Genomic DNA, 20,559 nt, shown 5'->3' with positions numbered 1-20,559 from the left:
TGTCCATGTCGACATACGTCGGCATTCAGCACAAACAAAAAAAGGGTGAAAAACTCATGTCAACCTTTTCACTGTCGACCTTCCGTTGGTTGACATAATGCTTGCGTCGACCTTCATACTGTGACCATATGACCCATACCCATCTCCAACGAGCCGGTACCCAAAGTAATACTAATTTAAATGAAAACCAGGATCCCTTTAATATTCTGTACTAGTGACCATCTTGACTTGGGGTGGGATGTACTAAGGGAAAAATGCGGTAAAACCCCCCCGTTTTCGGGGGTTTTACCGCATTTTCAAATGTACTAATACCCGTCCGCAGCGTCTTCACAGGGCAGGGTATTGCCACCTTTGGGTGGCGATACACTATAGAAGCCTATGAGCTTCTATCCCCGCCTGTGTCATACGCCAACCGCCCTCCAGCAAATTCCTCCTCCCCCTAGCAGTGTGTCACAGCCGGATGTCCTTCCATCTGCAGGGGGAGGAGGCGGCGCCGGGGACAGCTGCTGAGCCGGGGATGTAATGGAGACCCCCGCACCCCACATCACAGGTATCGCAGGGGGGGCCCTCCATCACCGCTTTGCGATGCTAGGCGCATAGGTTAATACATATGCGCTAGCATCGCTGCGGAAAGTGGCGGCGATGTATTTTAATACATCCCGCCCTAAAGCTTTGGGTCTATTATTCTGCATAGACTATAAGAGATGGTGCTTTATATACTTGTTGATTTTACCGAGTATGTAATACTTTCAGTTATGGAGGCCCGCTATACAGTTCAATGGTATAAGCTTAATGGCCTGTAGTGATTTAATACCCACACACCAGACACACACCAGAAGAATCCAGAGAATTGTGTGAACACATCTTTTCAGTTTAATGAGAGAAATCACCTGATCACTGTTATTAAAAGGGATTGTTCTCAACAACATGATCTTATTTAAAGGGAATCCCGGAATCTGGTCATCACTCCTTACGTATGATAGGTGGTGCTTCAACCAATCAGCTTCTGTCATTTTTTTTAAAAACATCCCAGTAAGGAGCAGATTGGTTGGCGCACCATCTATCATGTAACAAAGTAAAAAAACGGAATATCACTTAAATCTGCCCCTATTATTAAAAAGGGGTAACAGCGTAGCAGCTTTACATCTTGAAGGAGAACTCAGATAAGTGTGGGGTGGAATTAAAACAACTATATCTTGTCAGATTATAGTAATTTTACAAGACCCCAGATTAATGATCTCTATCTTCTGAGACACAAAAGAATAAGAATATATTTTATGCACCACGTTGGCACATGAATATCATGTGATGGGGAAAGATTACAGAAACACCCTTCCAAAATAGATACTGACAGTCAACAGCATTTACTGTACATTCTAGCACCCGCCATCTTTGAAAACCCATGCAGTTCCTCTTCCCTGCCTGGGGTGTCGCTGTCTGCTGTGGTGTTTCTAGCAAAGGTCTGGTTTGCATATCAGTGCAGATATCCAGACAACACTGTGCTAGAAGCACCACAGCAGACAGCGACACCACAGGCAGGGAAGAGGAACTGCAAGGGCTTACAAAGATGGCGGGTGCTAGAATGAACACTAAGCATTCCCCATGCAGCTCATTGAAGGAAAAACAAAATAAAGTAACCAAAAAAATGCAAAATATGACTGATCATATCATTGGATGGGATAAATATTTCTTAGGCAAAACATGTTCATTATTCTAAGTTCCCAAACTCATGTGTTACTGTGGTTCCAAGGGCTGCTTATGGTAATTTATGCTTCAGTATCAGGGGGAGGAGCAAGCTGCCTGGAGCTTAATTGGATATACCCGGCAACGCGATTGGCTGTAAATAGGATACCCAGTACACGCGCAAGTCACCTCATGTCCTGTACGGTGCAGCTCAGCAATAAAAAGCTTCCCTCAGTGTATTAGTTTCCCGCCTAAACGTAGCTGTAGCCTCTCTCCAGTCAGGCTACATAAACAAAGAAGATATTTAAATTAAAACATTTATGCGCCTGAGAACAGATTTCCAATGACAGATGCTCTCTCCACCTTTACCACATGTAATGGAAGATTAGGCCAAAGCAGCTGCCATGACCACACCCAGTCCTAGCGTCGCCCCGAAACGGAATCCTGACCGCTTAACAGGAGTGTTTCTAAAAAATACTAAACCCCATCTACTTAGAAGAATAAACTGTGAATAACGTTAAGGATTGGTAGAGGTTTATATATATATACTATCCACCATACTGAGTCCATAGCTTTAAAAGGTTTCTCAGCGATGAGAGTACGGGTTGGCCACAACGGTTCCTCAGCTAGAAAATGGCCGCTCGTTGCTGTGAACTCTCTGATGTATGACCAAACTCGACCTTAGCATGAAAAAGTCCCCACAGTCCGGGCAGGTATACCGCCTCATGCCCTTGTGAGTTTTCCTGTGGGTGACCAGATGCGACTGACGGATAAAGTTCTCCCCGCATTCCGGGCAGGAAAATGGTTCGTTTTCGGCGTGGAACTTCTGATGCATGACCAGACTTTGCTTCTGCGCATAAAGCTTTCCGCACTCAGTACATTTATACGGCTTCTCGCCCGTGTGAAGTCTCTGGTGGCGGATGTAATTTGCCTTCTGTATAAACTGCTTCCCGCAATCAGAGCAAGAATATGGCTTCTCTCCCGAATGAATCCGCCGGTGCAGGACCAGACTGGATTTATGCTTGAAGAAACCCCCACAGTCAGCACAGGAAAAGGGTTTCTCTCCCGCCACCATTCTGCGGTTAATGTTCGGGAACTTCTGACTGGCTGCAGACATTGCGCCACGGCCGGTATCTTTATCCGCTTTTGGGAGGGCCTGGTTCTGCTCTTTCTTGCAGTCTTTAGTTTTGCCCAGATCGGGGACGAGTTTCCTTTTACAGTCAGCTGTAAGAAATGTACGCATGATAATAGACCTTACATGAGGCATGTCCAAACTATGGCTCTCCAGCTGTTGTGAAACTACAAGTCCCATCATGCTCTGCCACACTTTTGCTAATTAGGGAATGCTAAAACTATGGCAGGGCATGCTGGGATGTGTAGTTTCACAACATCTGGAGGACCACAGTTTGGACATGCCTGCCTTACACATAATATGTTTAGATAAAGGCTCGTCAGTAGTTATTGCTGGTAGTACTAATACAGAAAAAAATAAAATGCCTGTTTAATAGCACAAGTAAATCCTGAAATCTGACCTATTGTACACAAAGTGAGTATGGTGTATATGTTACCTAGTAGACTGCAAAGTAGGGTGGCCAATCCCGGGATCGGCGAGGTCCCGGATTTGGCCCCCAAAACGCCGGGATTTCAATCCCGAGATTGGAGTATCCAATCCCGGGATTAGACTGCGCATGCGCAGTCTAATCCCGGGCAGCGTCTGAGCACCCGCTCAGACGCTGCCCAGCTTCACCCAGCAGAGCAGTGCTGTGCAGCGTGACCTCTCAGCGTGAGGTCACGCTGCGCAGGCAGAGGTCACGCCGACAGTAGGAAGCCGCGCCCAACTAGCCAGCGCGCCAGCAAGCAGGCAAGGAGCATGGACCACCCGTCCCCACACCCAGCAACCCGGCAGTATGAAGATGACCTTGCACCCAGCCACCCATCCACCCTGCTGCTCCTGCAAATGTAAGTAAATGCGGGGCAGCCAGGGTGTTTTTTTAATTAGGAAAGCCAATCCCGGGATTGAAAAAATGCCCCGGGATTGGCTTCCCTACTGCAAAGTAGTCGTCCATGCTTTTTCAAAGCTTCACTTTGAGCTGTGACAGTTTTTATCCCCCAAACTCACCACCCCGCCACCAGTCCCTATCTGCTCCTACATCCAATCTCTGTCTTCGCAGCTACCTCTCTCTCCATATCCAGCTAGTTTGAAAACAGATCAGTGTCCCTGCAAAAACTGCTTTCACTTTCTGTTAAGGAGTAATTTGGGTCCATCGAGTGCAGCCTCTAGTGGTCGCTGACAGCGCTCCGCCTCGTAGAGGTGAGGAGTAGGTAGAGATTACTCACCTTGGTTGATGTCTATAGGGACTTCCTCTTCCTTAATTTTGACACTGATCTCGGCTTCCTCAAGTTCAGATTTAATAAGGCTATTCAGACGTCCGGGGCTGCCGTCCTATACAAGGTACAAAACAATCATGTATAAACTCCGGTAAGATAAAAAAAAAAAAAAAACCATTAACCTTTTGTGTGCTAAGGGAATTTGTTCAATTAGGTGTGAGCATTGCCAAGCAAACCTTTGAATTAAACCCTTTGAGCGTCAACGTCGATGTGAGAGATCCTCAAAATATCCGTAAAAAAAACCCCAAAAAGCAGTGTCAACTTTGGCACTCAGAGAGTTAATGATCTGGGCTCACATTCCGCTTAGTGATGAGACTACTGTACGAGATCAACGTAACTGACCGCATGACAGATGTGATCTTACACCATATTCATGAAGATGGACAACGGCGTTCAGCGTTATACAGAAAAAGCCGGATATGTGAGTTGGGATCGTTTTGTCCAAAACAACTGGGTCTACAAGCATTAGGTCGACATTATGAAAGGTCGACATGGGTTTAGGTCGACGGGTAAATAGGTCGACACAAGCAAAAGGTCAACATGCTGTTTTTCACTGTTTTCCACCAAAATGTCAACACAGTCAACATGGACACTGAAATGTAGCACCGCTGATTGGTTGCCATGGGCCACTGCTCCTCTGGCACCGTCATAGAGGCGGCGATGGACAATCCAGTGCCAGGTCTGACCTCTGGCAATAAGCCAGTGTCCTACAGAGATGTGGACATAGGAAACCAAGGGGTACATTCGCTAAGATGGAATTTCTATTGAAGATGAGAGGTTGCCCACAGCAACCAATCAGATTCTATTACTTCTTTATTTAGCACCTTCTAGAACAGTGATAGGCAACCTGCAGACCTTCAGCTGTTGTGAAACTACACATCCCAGCATGCATTGCTACAGATTTAGCATTTCCTAATAGCAATACTCTGGCATGCTAAGAAGTGTAGTATTACAACAGCTGGGGGTTCGCAGGCTGCCTATGCCTGTTCTAGAAGATGACAGATAGAATTAGGTCGGTTGCTATGAGCAAAATCCTATATTCAATTTAACTCCCTTAGGCAATTTGCCTCCGAGAGTAGTGTTCATTCTAGCACCCTGCACATTTCAAACCCTGTGCAGTTCCTCTTCTTGCCTGGGGTGTCACTCTCTGCTGTGAAAAAGCCTTGTCTGTATTTCCATACAGACCAGACATTCAGCTTACCCCATCTTCCTCTGATTCGGAAGTGTCAACGTAATCTTCCTCTTCATCCTCCTCATGTTTACAATCCTTTAAGTAAGCCCTTGGATGTTTCCTTCGCTCTTCTCTGGATCCACCTGCACAAAACACAACAGTGACTTTAATGCGAAGCAAAAAAACGGCAGCGTGAATACTATATATGACACTAAACAGAACAGAAGATAAAGGGGTTGTCCAGGCACACAGAGTAAGACAGGCAAGGTTACAGTACAGAGCTTTCAGCACAACAAAACAGGATATTCTTGGCTCAGTGGGTGTGTCCTACAATAACGACACCTTATTGGATATGGCCCTACGTCCAATCAGCTGCTGCTAAACCCTTGACTGGTGATACAATTGTGGCGCGTGCCCTGTGCTGAGTATCTACGCGAATAGGCGACTATCAGAGCTATTCGATTGTCGGTCTGACAGACACCCAATTGCAATCTAACGAGCTTGACAGCCCCGGATTTAGTCGCACAAAAGAGGGTAAACCCATCTTAAGATCTCTATTGGGCGTCCATACTGCAGATTTTTCAGATTTATGCGATCGATAATATGAATCTGATCGGGTGAACAATTGAATGGCTCATTCCTATAGACAACCAGCAGAGGGTGCACGTCACAACAGAATGGTCTCCTTTCAGATTTATTAAAACTTGGAGAGAGTTTAACGTACCGACCAATCTTTGAATTAATCAGATACTATACTACAAAGTTTAACGGTTTTAGACATCGTTGAAAAAGATTTAGGCCCGGCTTCTATAAGAGGGTGTAATGTAGTCAGGAGATGGGAACGATCTATCACAAATGACAATGTTATGGTTCCATAGACACTGAAACCGTATTTACCAGTGTCCTTACCAATGGAGATTTCCTCCTCCTCTTCCTTGATCAGCTGATCACTGTCCCCAATGTCAACTACTACAATGTTCAGGTTCTGAGTCTTCAGGGTACAAAGAAAAAAATACAATTAGAATCAAATATAGAGGCAGATTCAGATCTGCTAGTAGCGGGCCCAATTCGGCCACTTCTTCGATGTTTGCACGTGTGCGTTTATGCACAAACCCCGGCAGCGAACAGCTTCTGCGAGTTTCACAGTCGGCGAGCCGTGCGCTTCAGAGGGAGGGGGGGAGCGTGACTGGAGAATGCCCGTTTTATGGGCCTCCTCATAAAAATGCTGGGAACACAGGGGTGCGGGGTTACCTGCTCGGGGTTGGCTACCTGCCATCACATGACATTAGCGCCCGCCCCGTAGTAATAAAATAAAAGTCAGTTTTAACTGATTTTTATTAATGAAGGGGAGAAAAGTCAATTCCATGTTCAGCAACCATCAAATTACTTCTCTCCCCTTCGGCTGCGTGTGAGGGGGGGGGGGGCGTTCCCTTACCAAAGCGGAAAATAATTGGCGACTGCACGTGCCCTGCCCCTCCCCCCTAACAATCCCACATAGTTCATATAACCACCTCGTGAGGCTTTCAGGTCACACTGATGTGATTGACCATTACAGAGTAATGACCTATAATCCATTTACCTCACAATCCTCCTCTGTACAATCAGACATGGACGCTCTCTCCTGCTTTTTAATCTTACTGGATTCACCTATAGGAAACACACAGACTGAATACCTCATATTGTAGGCACTTATAAAACATGTATCTGTATTATGTGATCCGTTCAGGAATCTTCCGGGAACATTTTCCTCCTGATATTCCTAAAATTCACCTCAGGAGTTACATGGCCGCAGTCTGTGCGGAATAGAAAGTCTGGCCTTACCCAGAGATCTGAGTGACCGGCGATTCTCCATCATGGCTGCTGCGTATAGATCCTCGTATCCTAATTCCTTCCACTCCTCCACGGAACAATGGGAAGGGACATTCTGACACCTTATAGGATCCTAACACACAGAACACGTCATCCATCAGTATTAAGAAAATACTAAGTAATTAAACTTCTCAAAACACTCAAATATAGTACCTAAAATAAAATGATAGAATTGGGTAAACTGGTATACATTTATACACATTCAGGGGTACGTAATATAACACAGTAAGGAGCATCTGTTATCTACTGAACATTTGAAGTTATAACCGTATGTGATATAAAACCCGCTCTAGATCACTAGTATAGTGTTCATTCATTCTAGCACCCTGCAACTTTGAAAACACCTGCAGTGTCGCTCTCTGATGTGGTGCTTCTAGCACAGTGGGGTCTGTATTTCAGCACTAGACCAGACCAGTGTTAAAAGCACTACAGAGCGACACACCAGGTAGGGAAGAGTAACTGCGCAGGTTTTTTGATCAGAACAAGTATGGATCATATAGTAGTGTCAACATACACAAGGTTGTCATGGGTTTTTCACGTTTTTTTGTGTGTCAATTTGTACATTTGAACACATGGACCAACAGTTAGTGTACTGGTCATGTTTCGAACCAGGTTAACACTTTACCGCTCCCAATCGTACTCCATATGAATGGTGTGAAAAGATGTTTTTTTTTGTTTTGTTTTTAATTTAAAAAATTGTGAAAAACTCTTGTTGACATATTGACCTAAGAATGCTGGCCCAAAGTCTGCATAGCTTCTGAACAGAGGTTATGAGAAAAACTTTCTTTTCCTAGGGAAACAGTTGCATGACTGAATTACATGTCCTTTACATACAACACTAATGGTTTATCTTAATGACACCACCAGCTGCATTTTCTCTCATTATAAAACTTAGTATGCGCAATGGCAACATTGTCATGGCAAATATTTAATGTCAAGACACTGAAATAAATGTACGTGTTTGCCAACCGAGGCCTTCGTGGTACATGTTTGTAAAAGGGGCCTAATTTATACCTGTAAGCAAGGCTGCAATTTTTGAAGATGGACAAAGCCATGCTGCACTGCAGATGGGGCAGACGTAAAGTAGGGAGCTAAAATGGACGCTTGCCACCTTGTTACTCAAGGCAGCAGGCGGTGGTGTGGATAGTAACACTGCAAGGCTACCAGCCTCGCACCTACCCCCAGGTGTAAAAGGTAATTTACTAGCACCATGCTCCTTTTAAAACCTGTGCAATTCCTCTTTACTGCCTGGGGTGCCGCTCTCTGCTGTAATGCTTCTAGCACACCCTGGTCTGTATTTCAGCTCTAAAATACAGACCAGGCTGTGCTTTAAACACCACAACAGGCCAAAACCCAGACAGGAGGAACTGCGCAGGTGCAAGGCGCTAGAATGGGCTGTACACGTAATCCACCAATCCCCCTTACACTGGCTGCAAGGGGTGACATCTCGATCTCGGCTGGGTCGCCAAATTCAAATGATCGCCCAGCTGTGATCCCTGCAGACATATCAACCACCCGATTGGCAAAGCACGCAGCCAGCCTTACATTCTCATTCCTGCAAACATATCCAATCTCTCGGGATTTATGGCGTCATGAACAGGCCCCTGAAAGTGGATTCATATTGCTTGGGGAGGTCCGGATGAGATTTTATCTATGTAGGATGTTTCAGAACGCGACATGAACATCAATGGCACCCAGTGCGCCACAACCGCTGCAATGCTTTAAAAGTTTTTAATTTTTACTTATACATTATTCCTTATGCATTCCAAGCGTGTCGCAGCAATAAGTAAAGACCAGTGCAGCACGGTCACATCGGAACCACTCTATGGTCAGTTATAATGAGATGCCATGATGATGCAGGACTGCAGGGTGAGATTATAACCCCAACTGCAGGAATACCAGCTAGGGTGCCCCCTGTACAAGGTCAGTATTTACATTATTACCGTATCACTCTCCCCTGCCTATGCATAACACACAGTGTATTTGTATTATGGTCACATAGATAGTAACACCACTAGCAACAGTATGATAGCCATTGACCTAAGACCCAGGGTGACTGTGGATACACCCCCTCCCTCCCCGTAATATAGTCTCTATGGCTATCAGCAATGTCTCCCCTCTGCTGCTACAGCCGCCCCCGTATCTCACCCTGTGCTGCCTCTGGCGAGAGCTCTATAGGATAGGACCATACAGGAAAATACCCGGATGCGCCCCGGCCCCGTCACGGCAGCAGCCCTATTGTGACGTCGCGTAGGGTCCTCCCGGCACATGCGCACTAGAGGGCCGCTCAGTAAAATAAACTACATTTCCCGTGAGCCTCGAGTCCCGACCCAGAGTTAACTTTGTCACAGCTGAGCACAGCCACGGCCACAGTCACAGAGAGTCCTGGTCAACCTGCTGCAATGCAACCGCAAACATAGGGGCTCACAGAGAATGGCCATCATTGCTATATATTCAGTCTTTTTGACATATTCCTTATCAGTGTTAATTCACTTTTCAGGTCCTGAGGAGAATACATAGTACTAAGTGTGAGCCCTGTATATTATAGGAGGTGTACAATGCAGTTTACCAAACTCTGCTATGACAGGCCAGGTGTTGTTTATATCCATGCTTGAGTACTGACTGATAAATCAAATTGACTGAGGAACTGATGAATGAAGTCACCAGGGCTCAAGCATGGTATCCTTAAAGTTTGGAAAACTGGTGTAATAGACCTACAATAGTATTTAGGCCTCACATTTAAATCAGTCGATGGTTTACCCATCAATGGTTACTTAGGGTAGGGATGGCCATTGGCGCAGTCGTCACTGATAGTAATATACTATGTGATGGCTGACCATCGATCATTTTACCTATCCATGGTCATCCATTTTCTTTGACTGACTGGCACGTGGGCCAATCAGAATGCGGGAATGGGGCTTCAGGGTTGGCGCTGGGCGTTCCCAGGCTTCCTACGCCTGCCCTCCCACTATAGAGCAAATGCCTGGGCGAGCGTGAAACTCGCCAAAGGTGTTCTCTCTGGGGATTTGCGCATGTGCAAACCCCAAACATAGGGGACGAATTCAGCCCATTGTGAGCGGGTCTGAATCGGCCTCCAACTGACCAACGCTCCTATCTTTTTCATCAGATCAGCCAACTTTTTTCCAACTTGTGATGTCACAGAAGTAGGCGGACTGAATACTTCCCTGTAATGACCCATACAAATGGCGTCTGCGTTCTAGAGCTGCTCCATGGTGAACTGCAAATGAATGCATGGGGGTCTATAGAGTGTTCTCTATTTCTCCTCATCCAACAATTCGTGTAATGGGCGGATTGCATGCCCCGTGCTTGACATGATTGGGTTTGATATACAGTGTCTGCCAATTTCTTTTCTTTGGTAGGTAATCATCACCTATATAGTGGTTACTACTGATGGGGCACTAGTAGTAGAACGGTCATCATTGAGGAGCAGCAGAAGGTGTAATAGCAGGCAGTAGAGGGGGGTTATTCAGACCTGAGCACTGGGCTGCTAATTTTGAGAGCCCATATGATCAGGTAAACGCCTCTCCGCCAGAATTAAACCCCGCCCCGTGCGTCGCCCAGGACTTACTCCTTTGGCCTGTCGGGGCCCGAGCTGATGTCCTGCGCCTTCCCTGAAATCGCTTCAGGTCACCTGCGTTTTCTCCAACACTGCCAGAAAATGGCCGTTTACCACCCAAAAACCCCGGGCTTCCTGTGAATCAACTTGCGTACCGCCAGCGATAAAAAAAAAAAAAAAGGTAGCAGGATTTTATCGCATAAAAAGGACCCATGCGCAGTCTGTCGATAATCTCCCGGCCTGCAAATACACAGCCGTGTGATCAGGTCTGAATAACCCCCATCATTTGTTAAAAAAATATATGTATTAATTTTACAGAATAAATGTAATGGTTACATGTAATACCTATTACTAAGAAAATGTCACAGTTTGTACAAATGTATTGGTTTTCATTGGCTTTAACCCATTACATTGTGATAACATTTTGCAGCAGTATCAAAAGGGGTCGCTAGGTCGACAGAACTAAGGTTGACATGGATTGGGTCGAACCAATGAAGGTTGACACAAGCCAAGGTCGACACATGGGAAGGTCGACATGTCATTAGGTCAACACAAGCATTATGTCGACATGGGCTAGGTCGACAGTCAAAAGATCAACATGGGGTTTTTCACTTTTTTGAGCCGACGGGCCGCATTTCAAGCCCTACCATCCACTAGGGCGCTGTGCGAAAGTAAAATGTGACCACAGCCAACCATGTGAGGGGACGCAGTGCACCGATACGGTGTCCATGTCGACTGTGTAGACATTCGTAAAATGTGAAAAAAAAAACCCATGTCAACGTTTTGACTGTCAACCTATGTCAAACCAATGCTTGTGATGACCTATTGACACATTGACCTAAGCCCATGTCGACCTTCAGTGGTCGAACCAATGCATGTCGACCATAGCTGTCAACCCTATGACCCATACCCCATCACAAGCAGCTCATAGCCAGGTAGTTCTGAAGTCTGCTTCTGTGAACTTTGCCCTCCATTTATGTGAGTGTGCCTGATAGCCCCAGATATCTTGCACATATATCCTCCACACTACTATACACACTGGGAGAATAGAAAGGTGCAAAACCTCCTTTACAGAGGGAAGGGTAACAGCTGAACGGTTCCGGTTGTATTGGGGTTGGTGGACGAGGTGTAGAAGAGTCAGATATGCAGTGCCACCTTTATAAAGGGGGAGGGCAGAGGTGTACGGGACCGGCTGTATTATGGGTTGGTTACATTTGATTTAGAACACTACATCTGTATCCTGCAACAACAAAATACTATTCTGTTCCGCGGCTGTCCTGGAGTGAGCCCAGTGTCTCCAAGCTCCGCCCTCTGCTGGCTACCGTGCACCAATTGGTTCACTGTGAGGGACCCGTAGGGAAACAGCCATAACCAATCAGGAGGTGCGTGAGCAGCTTGGCAGCGCAGATAAATGGTTCTAGGTACCGAAATGAATGAATGTGCAGTTCCAGTGGGATCAAACAGAATCTGTAATTTAATAGTGCCACGAGATGCATCCAGCCACAGTAGCCAATCAGGATCTAGCCAGGATTTATCAACTAAATTGTCCACCCTTTTGATGTCTTGATACATGTCTCACATTGTTCTGTTTAAGCAAACATGTAAGATTATGGACCGGTTTTTGTGCTGGAAGCAAACTGTCTGATATACTCCGTGATCCTGATCCCACTTCATTATACGCCACCCATACAATTAAAAGACAACATGGGTCATAAATAGACACACAATATATATTTCATGATAGCTATCCATATATCTAGGTACTTATGTATGAAGAGCCTCTGATTTCTCTGTCATCCACTATGGATAGGTGGACGATGGGTACAGCCAGGAGAGGCTGGGTCCAGGTACCAAACAGTTAACAAAGAACTTCCCAGCAGCCTAGGCTCCCTCTCGGATAAACAGCAGCCCAGGAATTCAGATTTTTGTTTGGGGTCAACAGAAACAGGGAGCCCTTATGGTATTCCCTTTTTATTTATGTTTTTAACATCGAGCGGCAGTGTCAGGCATCCGTTTAGCACTGGCGGTGTTAGCAACGGTGACCGCGTCATTGTCATATGTCACAGGCTGCCTGTGGGGAACACACGCCGCTCCTGGGAGAAGAAGCCTCAGCCGGCACCAGGGAAGAGCGGCTCCCTTTTGACAGGGAGTTGCCTATTTGCAGCTGTTCACTGCAAGTGTGGAGACCACTGGCGGTGATGGTAGTGGCACTCTGGGGGAATCTGGTCTTGCTCACTAGACCACCAGGGCAAATTAGGCAATAGAAGACGGTCACTAGGATGCGCTGGGGTCCAAACAAAAGGGAGCCTGTTCACTCCTGTTGGTCCCCCACTCCCGAGTGCACTTGTAACTTAGTCAACTGCGTGCCTTCCCTTTCTGGAAGAATCCTCCCAAAACCTATTAAGGTTGGTGTGTGGGGTTGCCTTGAGTTGACATAGGTCTTCCAATAGCTAGGTTCCGAAGGAAAGCTCTGCTTTCTTCTCAAAATCCACACAATGATGGTACCTATATTTGTTGCTTCTTGGCTACTGTGCGGAACACTTTTTCTTCAGGAGTGGGCATGGGCATCTAATTTGAGACAGGTAATGTCTCAAGTGACTGTCTTGCAGCTTCTGCTCCTATTGCCCCAGTTAGTGGCATGCCCTTCAACTTATAGTGGTCCACCATCACAAACTTCTCAGGTCACTTCCATGAAGCATCTGTGAAAGCAATATTTTACACAGTCAGAGCATGGGTTGGCGTAAATTCTTGTTAAGGAAAAGGTGCCAAGATGCAAGTCCTCCAGAAATGAGGATTCGACATCTTTATCCGAGGTTTCCTCAGATCAGGAGGCTAATGTTTCAGTTTCTCTGGACTTAGAAATGTCCTCAGTGCAGGGAAATTCTCTTTCCCTGGTGTATGTGGAAGCTATAGTCAGATGGGTTAAATCCTTCCTCCTAGTAGGAGATGCCAAGCAGATGCCTACGTCCAAGGCTCTTGTCTTCAAGTGAAAGAGAAGGGAAGTCTGCACAGCTCCCTGATCTACTGGAGTGGACTTGGGCTAAGCCTACCAGGCATTTTCAAAACTCTTAAAACGTCTGGCTTCTATTAATCCATCACCATCTAAAGAGCAGGTTAAGTGGGAGAATCCACCCCCAGTTGACACTCATTTTGTCAGGTAGTCGGTCCTGCCTATTCTGGACGCTTCTCTCAAGGATCCTACAGATAGAAAGCTTGAAACTATATGGCCTAATCCAACGTGGGTGCTATCACTTGTCAAGCTCTAGCTTCAGACTGGGTTGATAAAGTGGCTGGGCAATGGGCTCAACTCCGGTACAGCAGGGAGGAGCTCTTGTCCAATGTGAAGAACATCAAGAATTCAAAGGCTTAATTGGGAAAAGCTGCTGTTGACTCTGGGACTTTGGTCTTGGAAGGTACGGTTGTGGCTAAAACTTGCTGGTTCCGTTCCTGGAAGGCCGATGCAAATTCTTAAAAGGATTTATAGGAACTTTAATGAGCTTTTCGGCCAGGAGTTAGACAAGATAGATGTGAGCTTGACTAAATGTCTAAAAATGCTCGTCATACTCTGCAGGACTTGCCAAGGCTAAGACTACAACTTTTTGTTAAGTATAGGCCAGAGGGCAGGCTTCAACTCAATTCCTGGGTCACTCATCAAAGGTTCCAAGTCCCGTGGTAAGCAATCCTGAGTTACAAGGTGTCCATCTTCCAAGCCTGAGGACAACCCTGTACCATGACTCCTCCTGGAGTATACCAGGGTAGGGAGGCAGCTTCCATTTTTTTTGCAGCAGCCTTCTAGAGAATATGGAGAAGGCAGGGGCACTCTCTTCACAGTTTCTCTCTCTCTCTCTCTCTCTCTCTCTCTCTCTCGCATGAGGTGGTTATGGCCTTTTGGATCCAGCAGTGGGTCCTCCTCACCACAAATGTCAGTCTGTAGGGGTTGAGGGCTGTTATTTGTCAGCAGACATTCCATGGCCAGTGGTCACCTCAGGAGCACCTCATCTCTATCAATGTCCTGGAAATCAGCAAAGTCTACAGAGTTCTTTGCATTGCTCAGCCCCTAATGCTGAGGACGTCAAGGTGCAGTCCAACAATATGAAAATAGTCACCTCCATAAATTATCAGGGCGGCACTCATGGCCACTGTGACATGGAGGTTGGTTACATTCTTCGTTGGACATAGAGATATCTTCTGGCTCTGACAGAAGTGTTTATTCGTGGTGTTCAGAATTGGGATTTAGATTTTCCGAGCCAATAGGACATTCATGCCGGGGGAATGGGCACTACATTACTTGCTGGTGGACAGCTGGCATCTGATGGATATAGATATGATAGTGTCTCAACACAACTATCATCTACCATAGTACTGCGCTCACTGCAGAGACCACAAAGTGTACCTGTTGGATGCTCTGGTGGATGTTTCCACTGCTGTATGTCTTTCCACTAGTGATGTTAATCCCTCAAGTTTTTGCAAATTCAAGAAGGAGGACAGCAGAAAGATTGTGGCCTAAACACATTTAGCATGGTTAATTAATGTTTGAAAGGCGACACTCCTCTGCATCGACCTCTTGAGCCAGATCTTCTGTCTCCAGCCAGATCTATCACATCTAACTTTGATGGGGTGGCTTTGGAGACATTCATTCTGAGGGCAAAGGGGTTCTCCATGAAGGTCATAAGTACCATGCTGAAGGCCTTTTTCAGATAGAATATATTATTGGGTTTGGCAATCCTAATTTGCATTTTCAGATTTAAAGGATCTGGTCTTTCCTGCAGACAGTTTTTGAGCCGGTCCTCAAGCTCTTTTCTTTAAAAAGTACAGGTCTCTGCATTATCCGTGTTAAGACACTATCAGGGTGTCCTACACGTTCAATCTACTGTTTGTTCCTCCGGGTGCTCCAGTCTTATGTTCTATATGCTCTCCAGCCTGCCCTGACCGAGCTTTGTACACTGTGGACATAAGTTTGCGAATGTGGAAAACTGTCTTTTTGCCGACTACTGCATTGGCCGGAGATTATCAGACCTTATGCACTATCTTGCTGTTCAAGGATAGGGATGTCCTATGTACAAGGTTGGGCTATTTGCCCAAAGTTGTTTCACAATTCCACATTAATCAGAAGATTGTTGTGCCTTCCTATGATGCCCTGGCACATCTTCTGAGGAGGCCTCTACATTTAAGTAGAATTTGTCTCTGTTTCTTTAGCTTATATGACTTTCACAAGCAGCCCTATGCAGCCTCCAGACAGACTCCTCCAAGACCGCACAGAGTTATGGCCTATTCCACGCATTCAGTAGATCCTTCTTGGGCAACTCTGTATGGTGCGTCTGAAGAGCAGCTTTGTAAGGATGTGATAGTAAGGAGGACGTGGTCTTCTGCCAACATGTTCCTTCGTTTCTACGTCTTTGATACCTTTGATCGCAGTTTGTGAGTTCTGTTTTCATTGCAGCTCAGGATCGTCCCCGCTCATAAGGGGACAGTTTTGGAACACTGGGTTATTTTGGGATAGTCCCTGTGTCCCCTAGAGGAACGTACCAGTTTCTGACTATTCTCCTGTACTTGTGAGTCAGTTCTTTTCTCCCTCCCTTTCTCCTACTGTGGGCTTACTAACCTAACTGGCTTGCCTGAACCTGGGGTATAGCGGAGATGGAGCCTGGGGCTGCTGGGAAATTTTTAACTGTCTGGTGCCCAAACTCAGGCCCATCCAAGCTACATCCATCATCTCTGTTCCTCCTATGGACTGGAAGAAAAGGATTTAACAGAAAAGAACATAAAAACCCTGCTATAAACTCTTATGAAAAATCAATGTGCTGCTTTACTTTGCATTATGGTCACCTAATCGTAAAAGTGTGCAAACGGGATACAGTACGAGGAAGCCAACTGCGGCCTAAATCATACATGTGGATTCCGCCTCAGTTCCGTATGTATCTGTGGTTTTCATTCTTCAAATCAGATCATTACCTTACCACCCCCATTCTCCGTCTCTGCAAGCCTACTTATGGCAATCCTATTCTAGCAAACAAACCAGAAAGCTCCCAATTTAAAAAGCTCCAACCTAAAGTAACAATCTAATTTTTAGACCAACATTTCCACCTATAGCAAAATTGCTTGCATCTCCTGTACAAACCAATACAAAAAAATTACTATTTTTCCTCATGAAGTTTCTTATGAACAACCAGGTCGGAGTTACTGATAAATCCCTTCCCGCACTCCGAGCACATGAATGGTTTCTCTCCCGTGTGAGTTCGCTGGTGGATAACGAGCTTTGAGTTACTGGTGAAGCCTTTGCCGCACTCAGAACACAGGAGCATCTTCTCTCCGGTGTGAATTCTCTGGTGAGTAACGAGGCTCCCCTTAATTGTGAAGCTTTTCTTACAGACAGAACAGGCAAAAGGCTTCTCTCCCGTGTGGTATTTCTGATGTACGACCAGTTGGGATTTTTGGGCGAATCTTTTCCCACAGTCAGGACACACAAAAGGCTTTTCTCCCGTGTGAATCCGCCGATGAGCTACTAGATCCGAGCCTTGGTCAAAGCCTTTCCCACAATCGGCACAGACGAAGAGCTTTTCCCCGGTGTGAATTCTCTGATGAGTAACTAAGGTTCCTTTTTTGGCAAAGCATTTTCCACACTCATTACACACGAATGGTTTCTCGCCAGTGTGGCTTCTGTAATGTATTATGAGAAGGGCGTTACACACAAACCGTTGGCCACAATCGGGACACGCGTGAGGTTTCTCGCCCCTGTGGTTTCTCTGATGCTGACCCAGATGAGAATTACTCGTGAACCGCCGACCACACTCTTTGCATTCGAAGGGTTTTTCCCCGGAGTGAATTCGCATGTGCTCTTGGAGGATGGCATTACGGGCAAAAGCCTTTCCACAATCCGAACAGGCGAACGGCTTCTCTCCTGTGTGAATTCTCTGATGTATAACAAGCAATCCGTTGCTAATGAACCGCTTCCCACAATCTAAGCACACGTGTGGCTTCTCCCCTCTGTGATATTTCATATGTTTAACGAGGTTAGAGTTAGTTGTAAAGCTCTTTCCACATTCTGTACAGGGAAAAGGCTTCTCTCCCGTGTGAATTCTCTTGTGTTCTACAAGAATTGTGTTACGTGTAAAGCCTTTTCCACATACATTGCACACATAAGGCTTTTCACCCGTGTGTAGTCTCTCATGTCTTATGCGTTGCCCATTGCTGATAAACCTTTGCCCACATGCAGAGCAAGCGTACGGTTTTTCTCCTGTGTGCAGCCTCATATGGTTCTCAAGAACTGTATTACGGGTAAAGCCTTTTCCACACTGAGAACAGACAAAAGGCTTCTTTCCTGTGTGAATCTTTGGTCGTGAGGTAAGCTGAGGGTTTGTGGGAATTCTGTCTCTGCGCTTCCTGCAAATAAAGTTTTCAGTTTCAGCGCTGACTGACCTCGGTGCACCACTGTCAAGGTTGTTAGAGAAACTTGAGTTCACTAATCTATTGGTAACTACCTCAGAACTTGGAAGTATGTTTGGTACTTCTGGGTATTTTCCAGGGGAATAGTGCGTATCAGCAGCTGTCATTTCACACTTTGGAGACTGCACATGAAAGATCCCTGCGGTGCTTCCTCTGTTTCCATCAGCTGAAAGCAAAAACAAAGCAAAATATACAATGAAAAATTTCAAACTGATTTTTTTCTTTCCTAAGATTACGAGCAGTGATTGATAAGTACCCGTGTTAGGCAAGAAAAAAAAATGTTTTTGGGGGAATTTTTTTTTTTTTTTTAACATAGACCCCCATTTAGCTCGATAGTCCAACAATTTCAAGCCCTCCAAAAATAGGATTTGTCAGGCACTGCGAAAAAAGGCTTCAGTTTCCGTGATGACCTCCTCATTCGATGCAAATCTCTTTCCGCTGAGCCATTTTTTCATCCTTGGAAACAGGAAGAAGTCACAGAGGGACAAATCGGAAGAATACAGCAGATGCGGCAGCAATTCTTAGCCCAATTCCACCAATTCTGCTGTAGCGATGAGGGACGTTCTGGCGCATTGCTGTGGTGGAACAGCAATTGTTTGTTGCCAAGTATGGCTGTCTTCTCTTCAATACTATCTTTGAATCTGCCCAATAATTCAGCTTAATATTGCCCTGTGATCGTTCTTCCCTTTTCCAAATAGGCGATGAAGATTATGGTTTTCAAATCCCAGAAAATGGTGGCCATGACCTTTCCGGACGATGGAACCATCTCCGCCTTCTGTGGTGCATGTCCACTGGGTGACGTCCACTGTTTTGACTGTTCCTTCAGTTCTGGCATGTAGTGATGGATCTGTTTCACCACCAGTCATGTAATGGTACAAAAACTCCTTTGGATTTCGCTTGAACATGTCCAAACATTGCTTTGAAGTTGTCATTCGATTCCACTTGCTGTCCACAGTGAGAAAACGCGGCACCCATCTTGCAGATAGCATTGTGGTGCCCAAATGTTCATGTAGGGAATTCTGCACACGTTCAAATGAGATGCCTACGATATCATGGAGTTTGTTGATCATTTCATCCGTAGTCATCTCAAATGGAGCAACCTGGACGCTCTTTATTGAGGACGGATATGCGACCACGCTTGAATTCATTGAACCAATATCTGATGGTTGTCCTCAAAGGTGAAAGGTCCCCATAAACGGCTTCCAACCTTACTTTGATTTCCTCCTACGTCATCACATCCAAAAACAAGAATCTAAATCACCAATCGGTACTGCATTTTCTCCATAGTTGAAAAAGCTCAAACTTGCTCACTTCCAACAGCTATCAAAACAAACGTACACAATGAATTTATCTGAAATTCTGACAGATTACACTAATCGATGATATACAGGTTTGATGTCAGTGGCGCCATCTGTTTTCAAACACGAGTACTTATCAATCACCACTTGGAATTTAGACATATATACAATAGAAAATTAGAGAGTGATTAAAACCGCTTTGGTGGATTGAGAGAAATAACTATAATAATTTATTAAACTAACTAGTATAAATTACATTATGGCCCATCGTCAGATTTATTTACTTCAGGATCATCAACAAGTCAAAATGGCTGCTAAACCTGACCAATCATGTCCTGCAAATGTTTCCTCCTGGTCTGGTGACATGGCGTTAGTGTAAGAGATTATGTAGTGAGTGATCAGGGGGAATCTGTCTCTGTTCCGTACCTCATGTCTGTCACTCACCCTCACTGATTGCTACAGGAATCTCCTCCTCTTTAGTGCTCGTCATCACCTGCTCTTCAGGCTGTGATCCAATCCCTGCTGTTACCCTGCTCGGGTCTTTCTCCTAATACAAGGGGGGAACACACAAACCAAGATCACTCACACACACACAAAACCTGGATTAATCAGCAAGTATAAGTAAGTAGAGACTAAATGTGCGCACACACACTGATATATCGATGCACCATCGGCCAGTGTGTACGAGCGATATATCTGTGAACGGCATCATTCTCAGATAAATTGCGTTGGCTCTGCAACAAAGCCGATGCCCGATATAGTAATATAATGGCTCATTGTGCTGTGTGCATGGGCGATCCCCCGACTGCCCGTACGGTCACGCCGGGAGATCGACAGCTCAGTGGGCGAGCGCATGTAAATACCCCCGCCCACTTGTGATGTCAGTTCCGACTGATCAGGCAGCGTGAATGGAGAACCCGGTTTGATCTGCAGATATACTGTGCTGTGTGCTGCGCTGCTCTCCTGTCCACTAGCAGCAGCTGCAGTGGCGGATGAGGAGCACATGGCCAGCCAGCCAGCAACAACGGTGAGTGCTGGCCCAGTGGGGGCATACCTGCCACTATTGGGAGCATACATGGCACTATTGGGGGCATAGCTGGCACTATTGGGGGCATACCTGTTTCTGGCAC

The 20,559-nt window shown here is 45.7% G+C and overlaps 2 protein-coding genes across 4 annotated transcripts in view; both read right to left on the bottom strand.

The window, feature by feature from the left end:
• Positions 1-841: 841 nt before the first annotated feature.
• LOC146010133 (uncharacterized) overlaps positions 842-20,559 on the bottom strand; it is a 47,169-nt gene continuing 27,451 nt past the window's right edge. For all 3 annotated transcript variants that reach the window (XM_083151069.1, XM_083151068.1, XM_083151070.1), the window contains 8 exons: positions 19,874-19,976; positions 18,167-18,297; positions 7,064-7,184; positions 6,822-6,889; positions 6,152-6,233; positions 5,273-5,385; positions 4,021-4,126; positions 842-2,907 (listed from right to left, as the gene is read on the bottom strand). In XM_083151069.1, the coding sequence (XP_083007195.1) occupies positions 2,306-2,907; positions 4,021-4,126; positions 5,273-5,385; positions 6,152-6,233; positions 6,822-6,889; positions 7,064-7,184; positions 18,167-18,297; positions 19,874-19,976 (1,326 nt within the window). In that variant the 3' untranslated portion in view covers positions 842-2,305. The remainder of the gene's footprint in view (positions 2,908-4,020; positions 4,127-5,272; positions 5,386-6,151; positions 6,234-6,821; positions 6,890-7,063; positions 7,185-18,166; positions 18,298-19,873; positions 19,977-20,559) is intronic.
• On the bottom strand, positions 9,260-18,160 carry LOC146010201 (uncharacterized). Its single transcript, XM_083151217.1, has one exon. The coding sequence runs from the start codon at positions 17,936-17,938 to the stop codon at positions 16,823-16,825; it is 1,116 nt and encodes a 371-aa protein (XP_083007343.1). The 5' UTR covers positions 17,939-18,160; the 3' UTR covers positions 9,260-16,822.

Source organism: Crinia signifera, chromosome 6 (genome assembly GCF_055691185.1).
Source record: "Crinia signifera chromosome 6, ASM5569118v1, whole genome shotgun sequence".
NCBI lineage: Eukaryota > Metazoa > Chordata > Amphibia > Anura > Myobatrachidae > Crinia > Crinia signifera.
The sequence above is the reverse complement of the archived record's forward strand: the minus strand, read 5'-3'. Positions and strand labels throughout refer to the sequence as shown.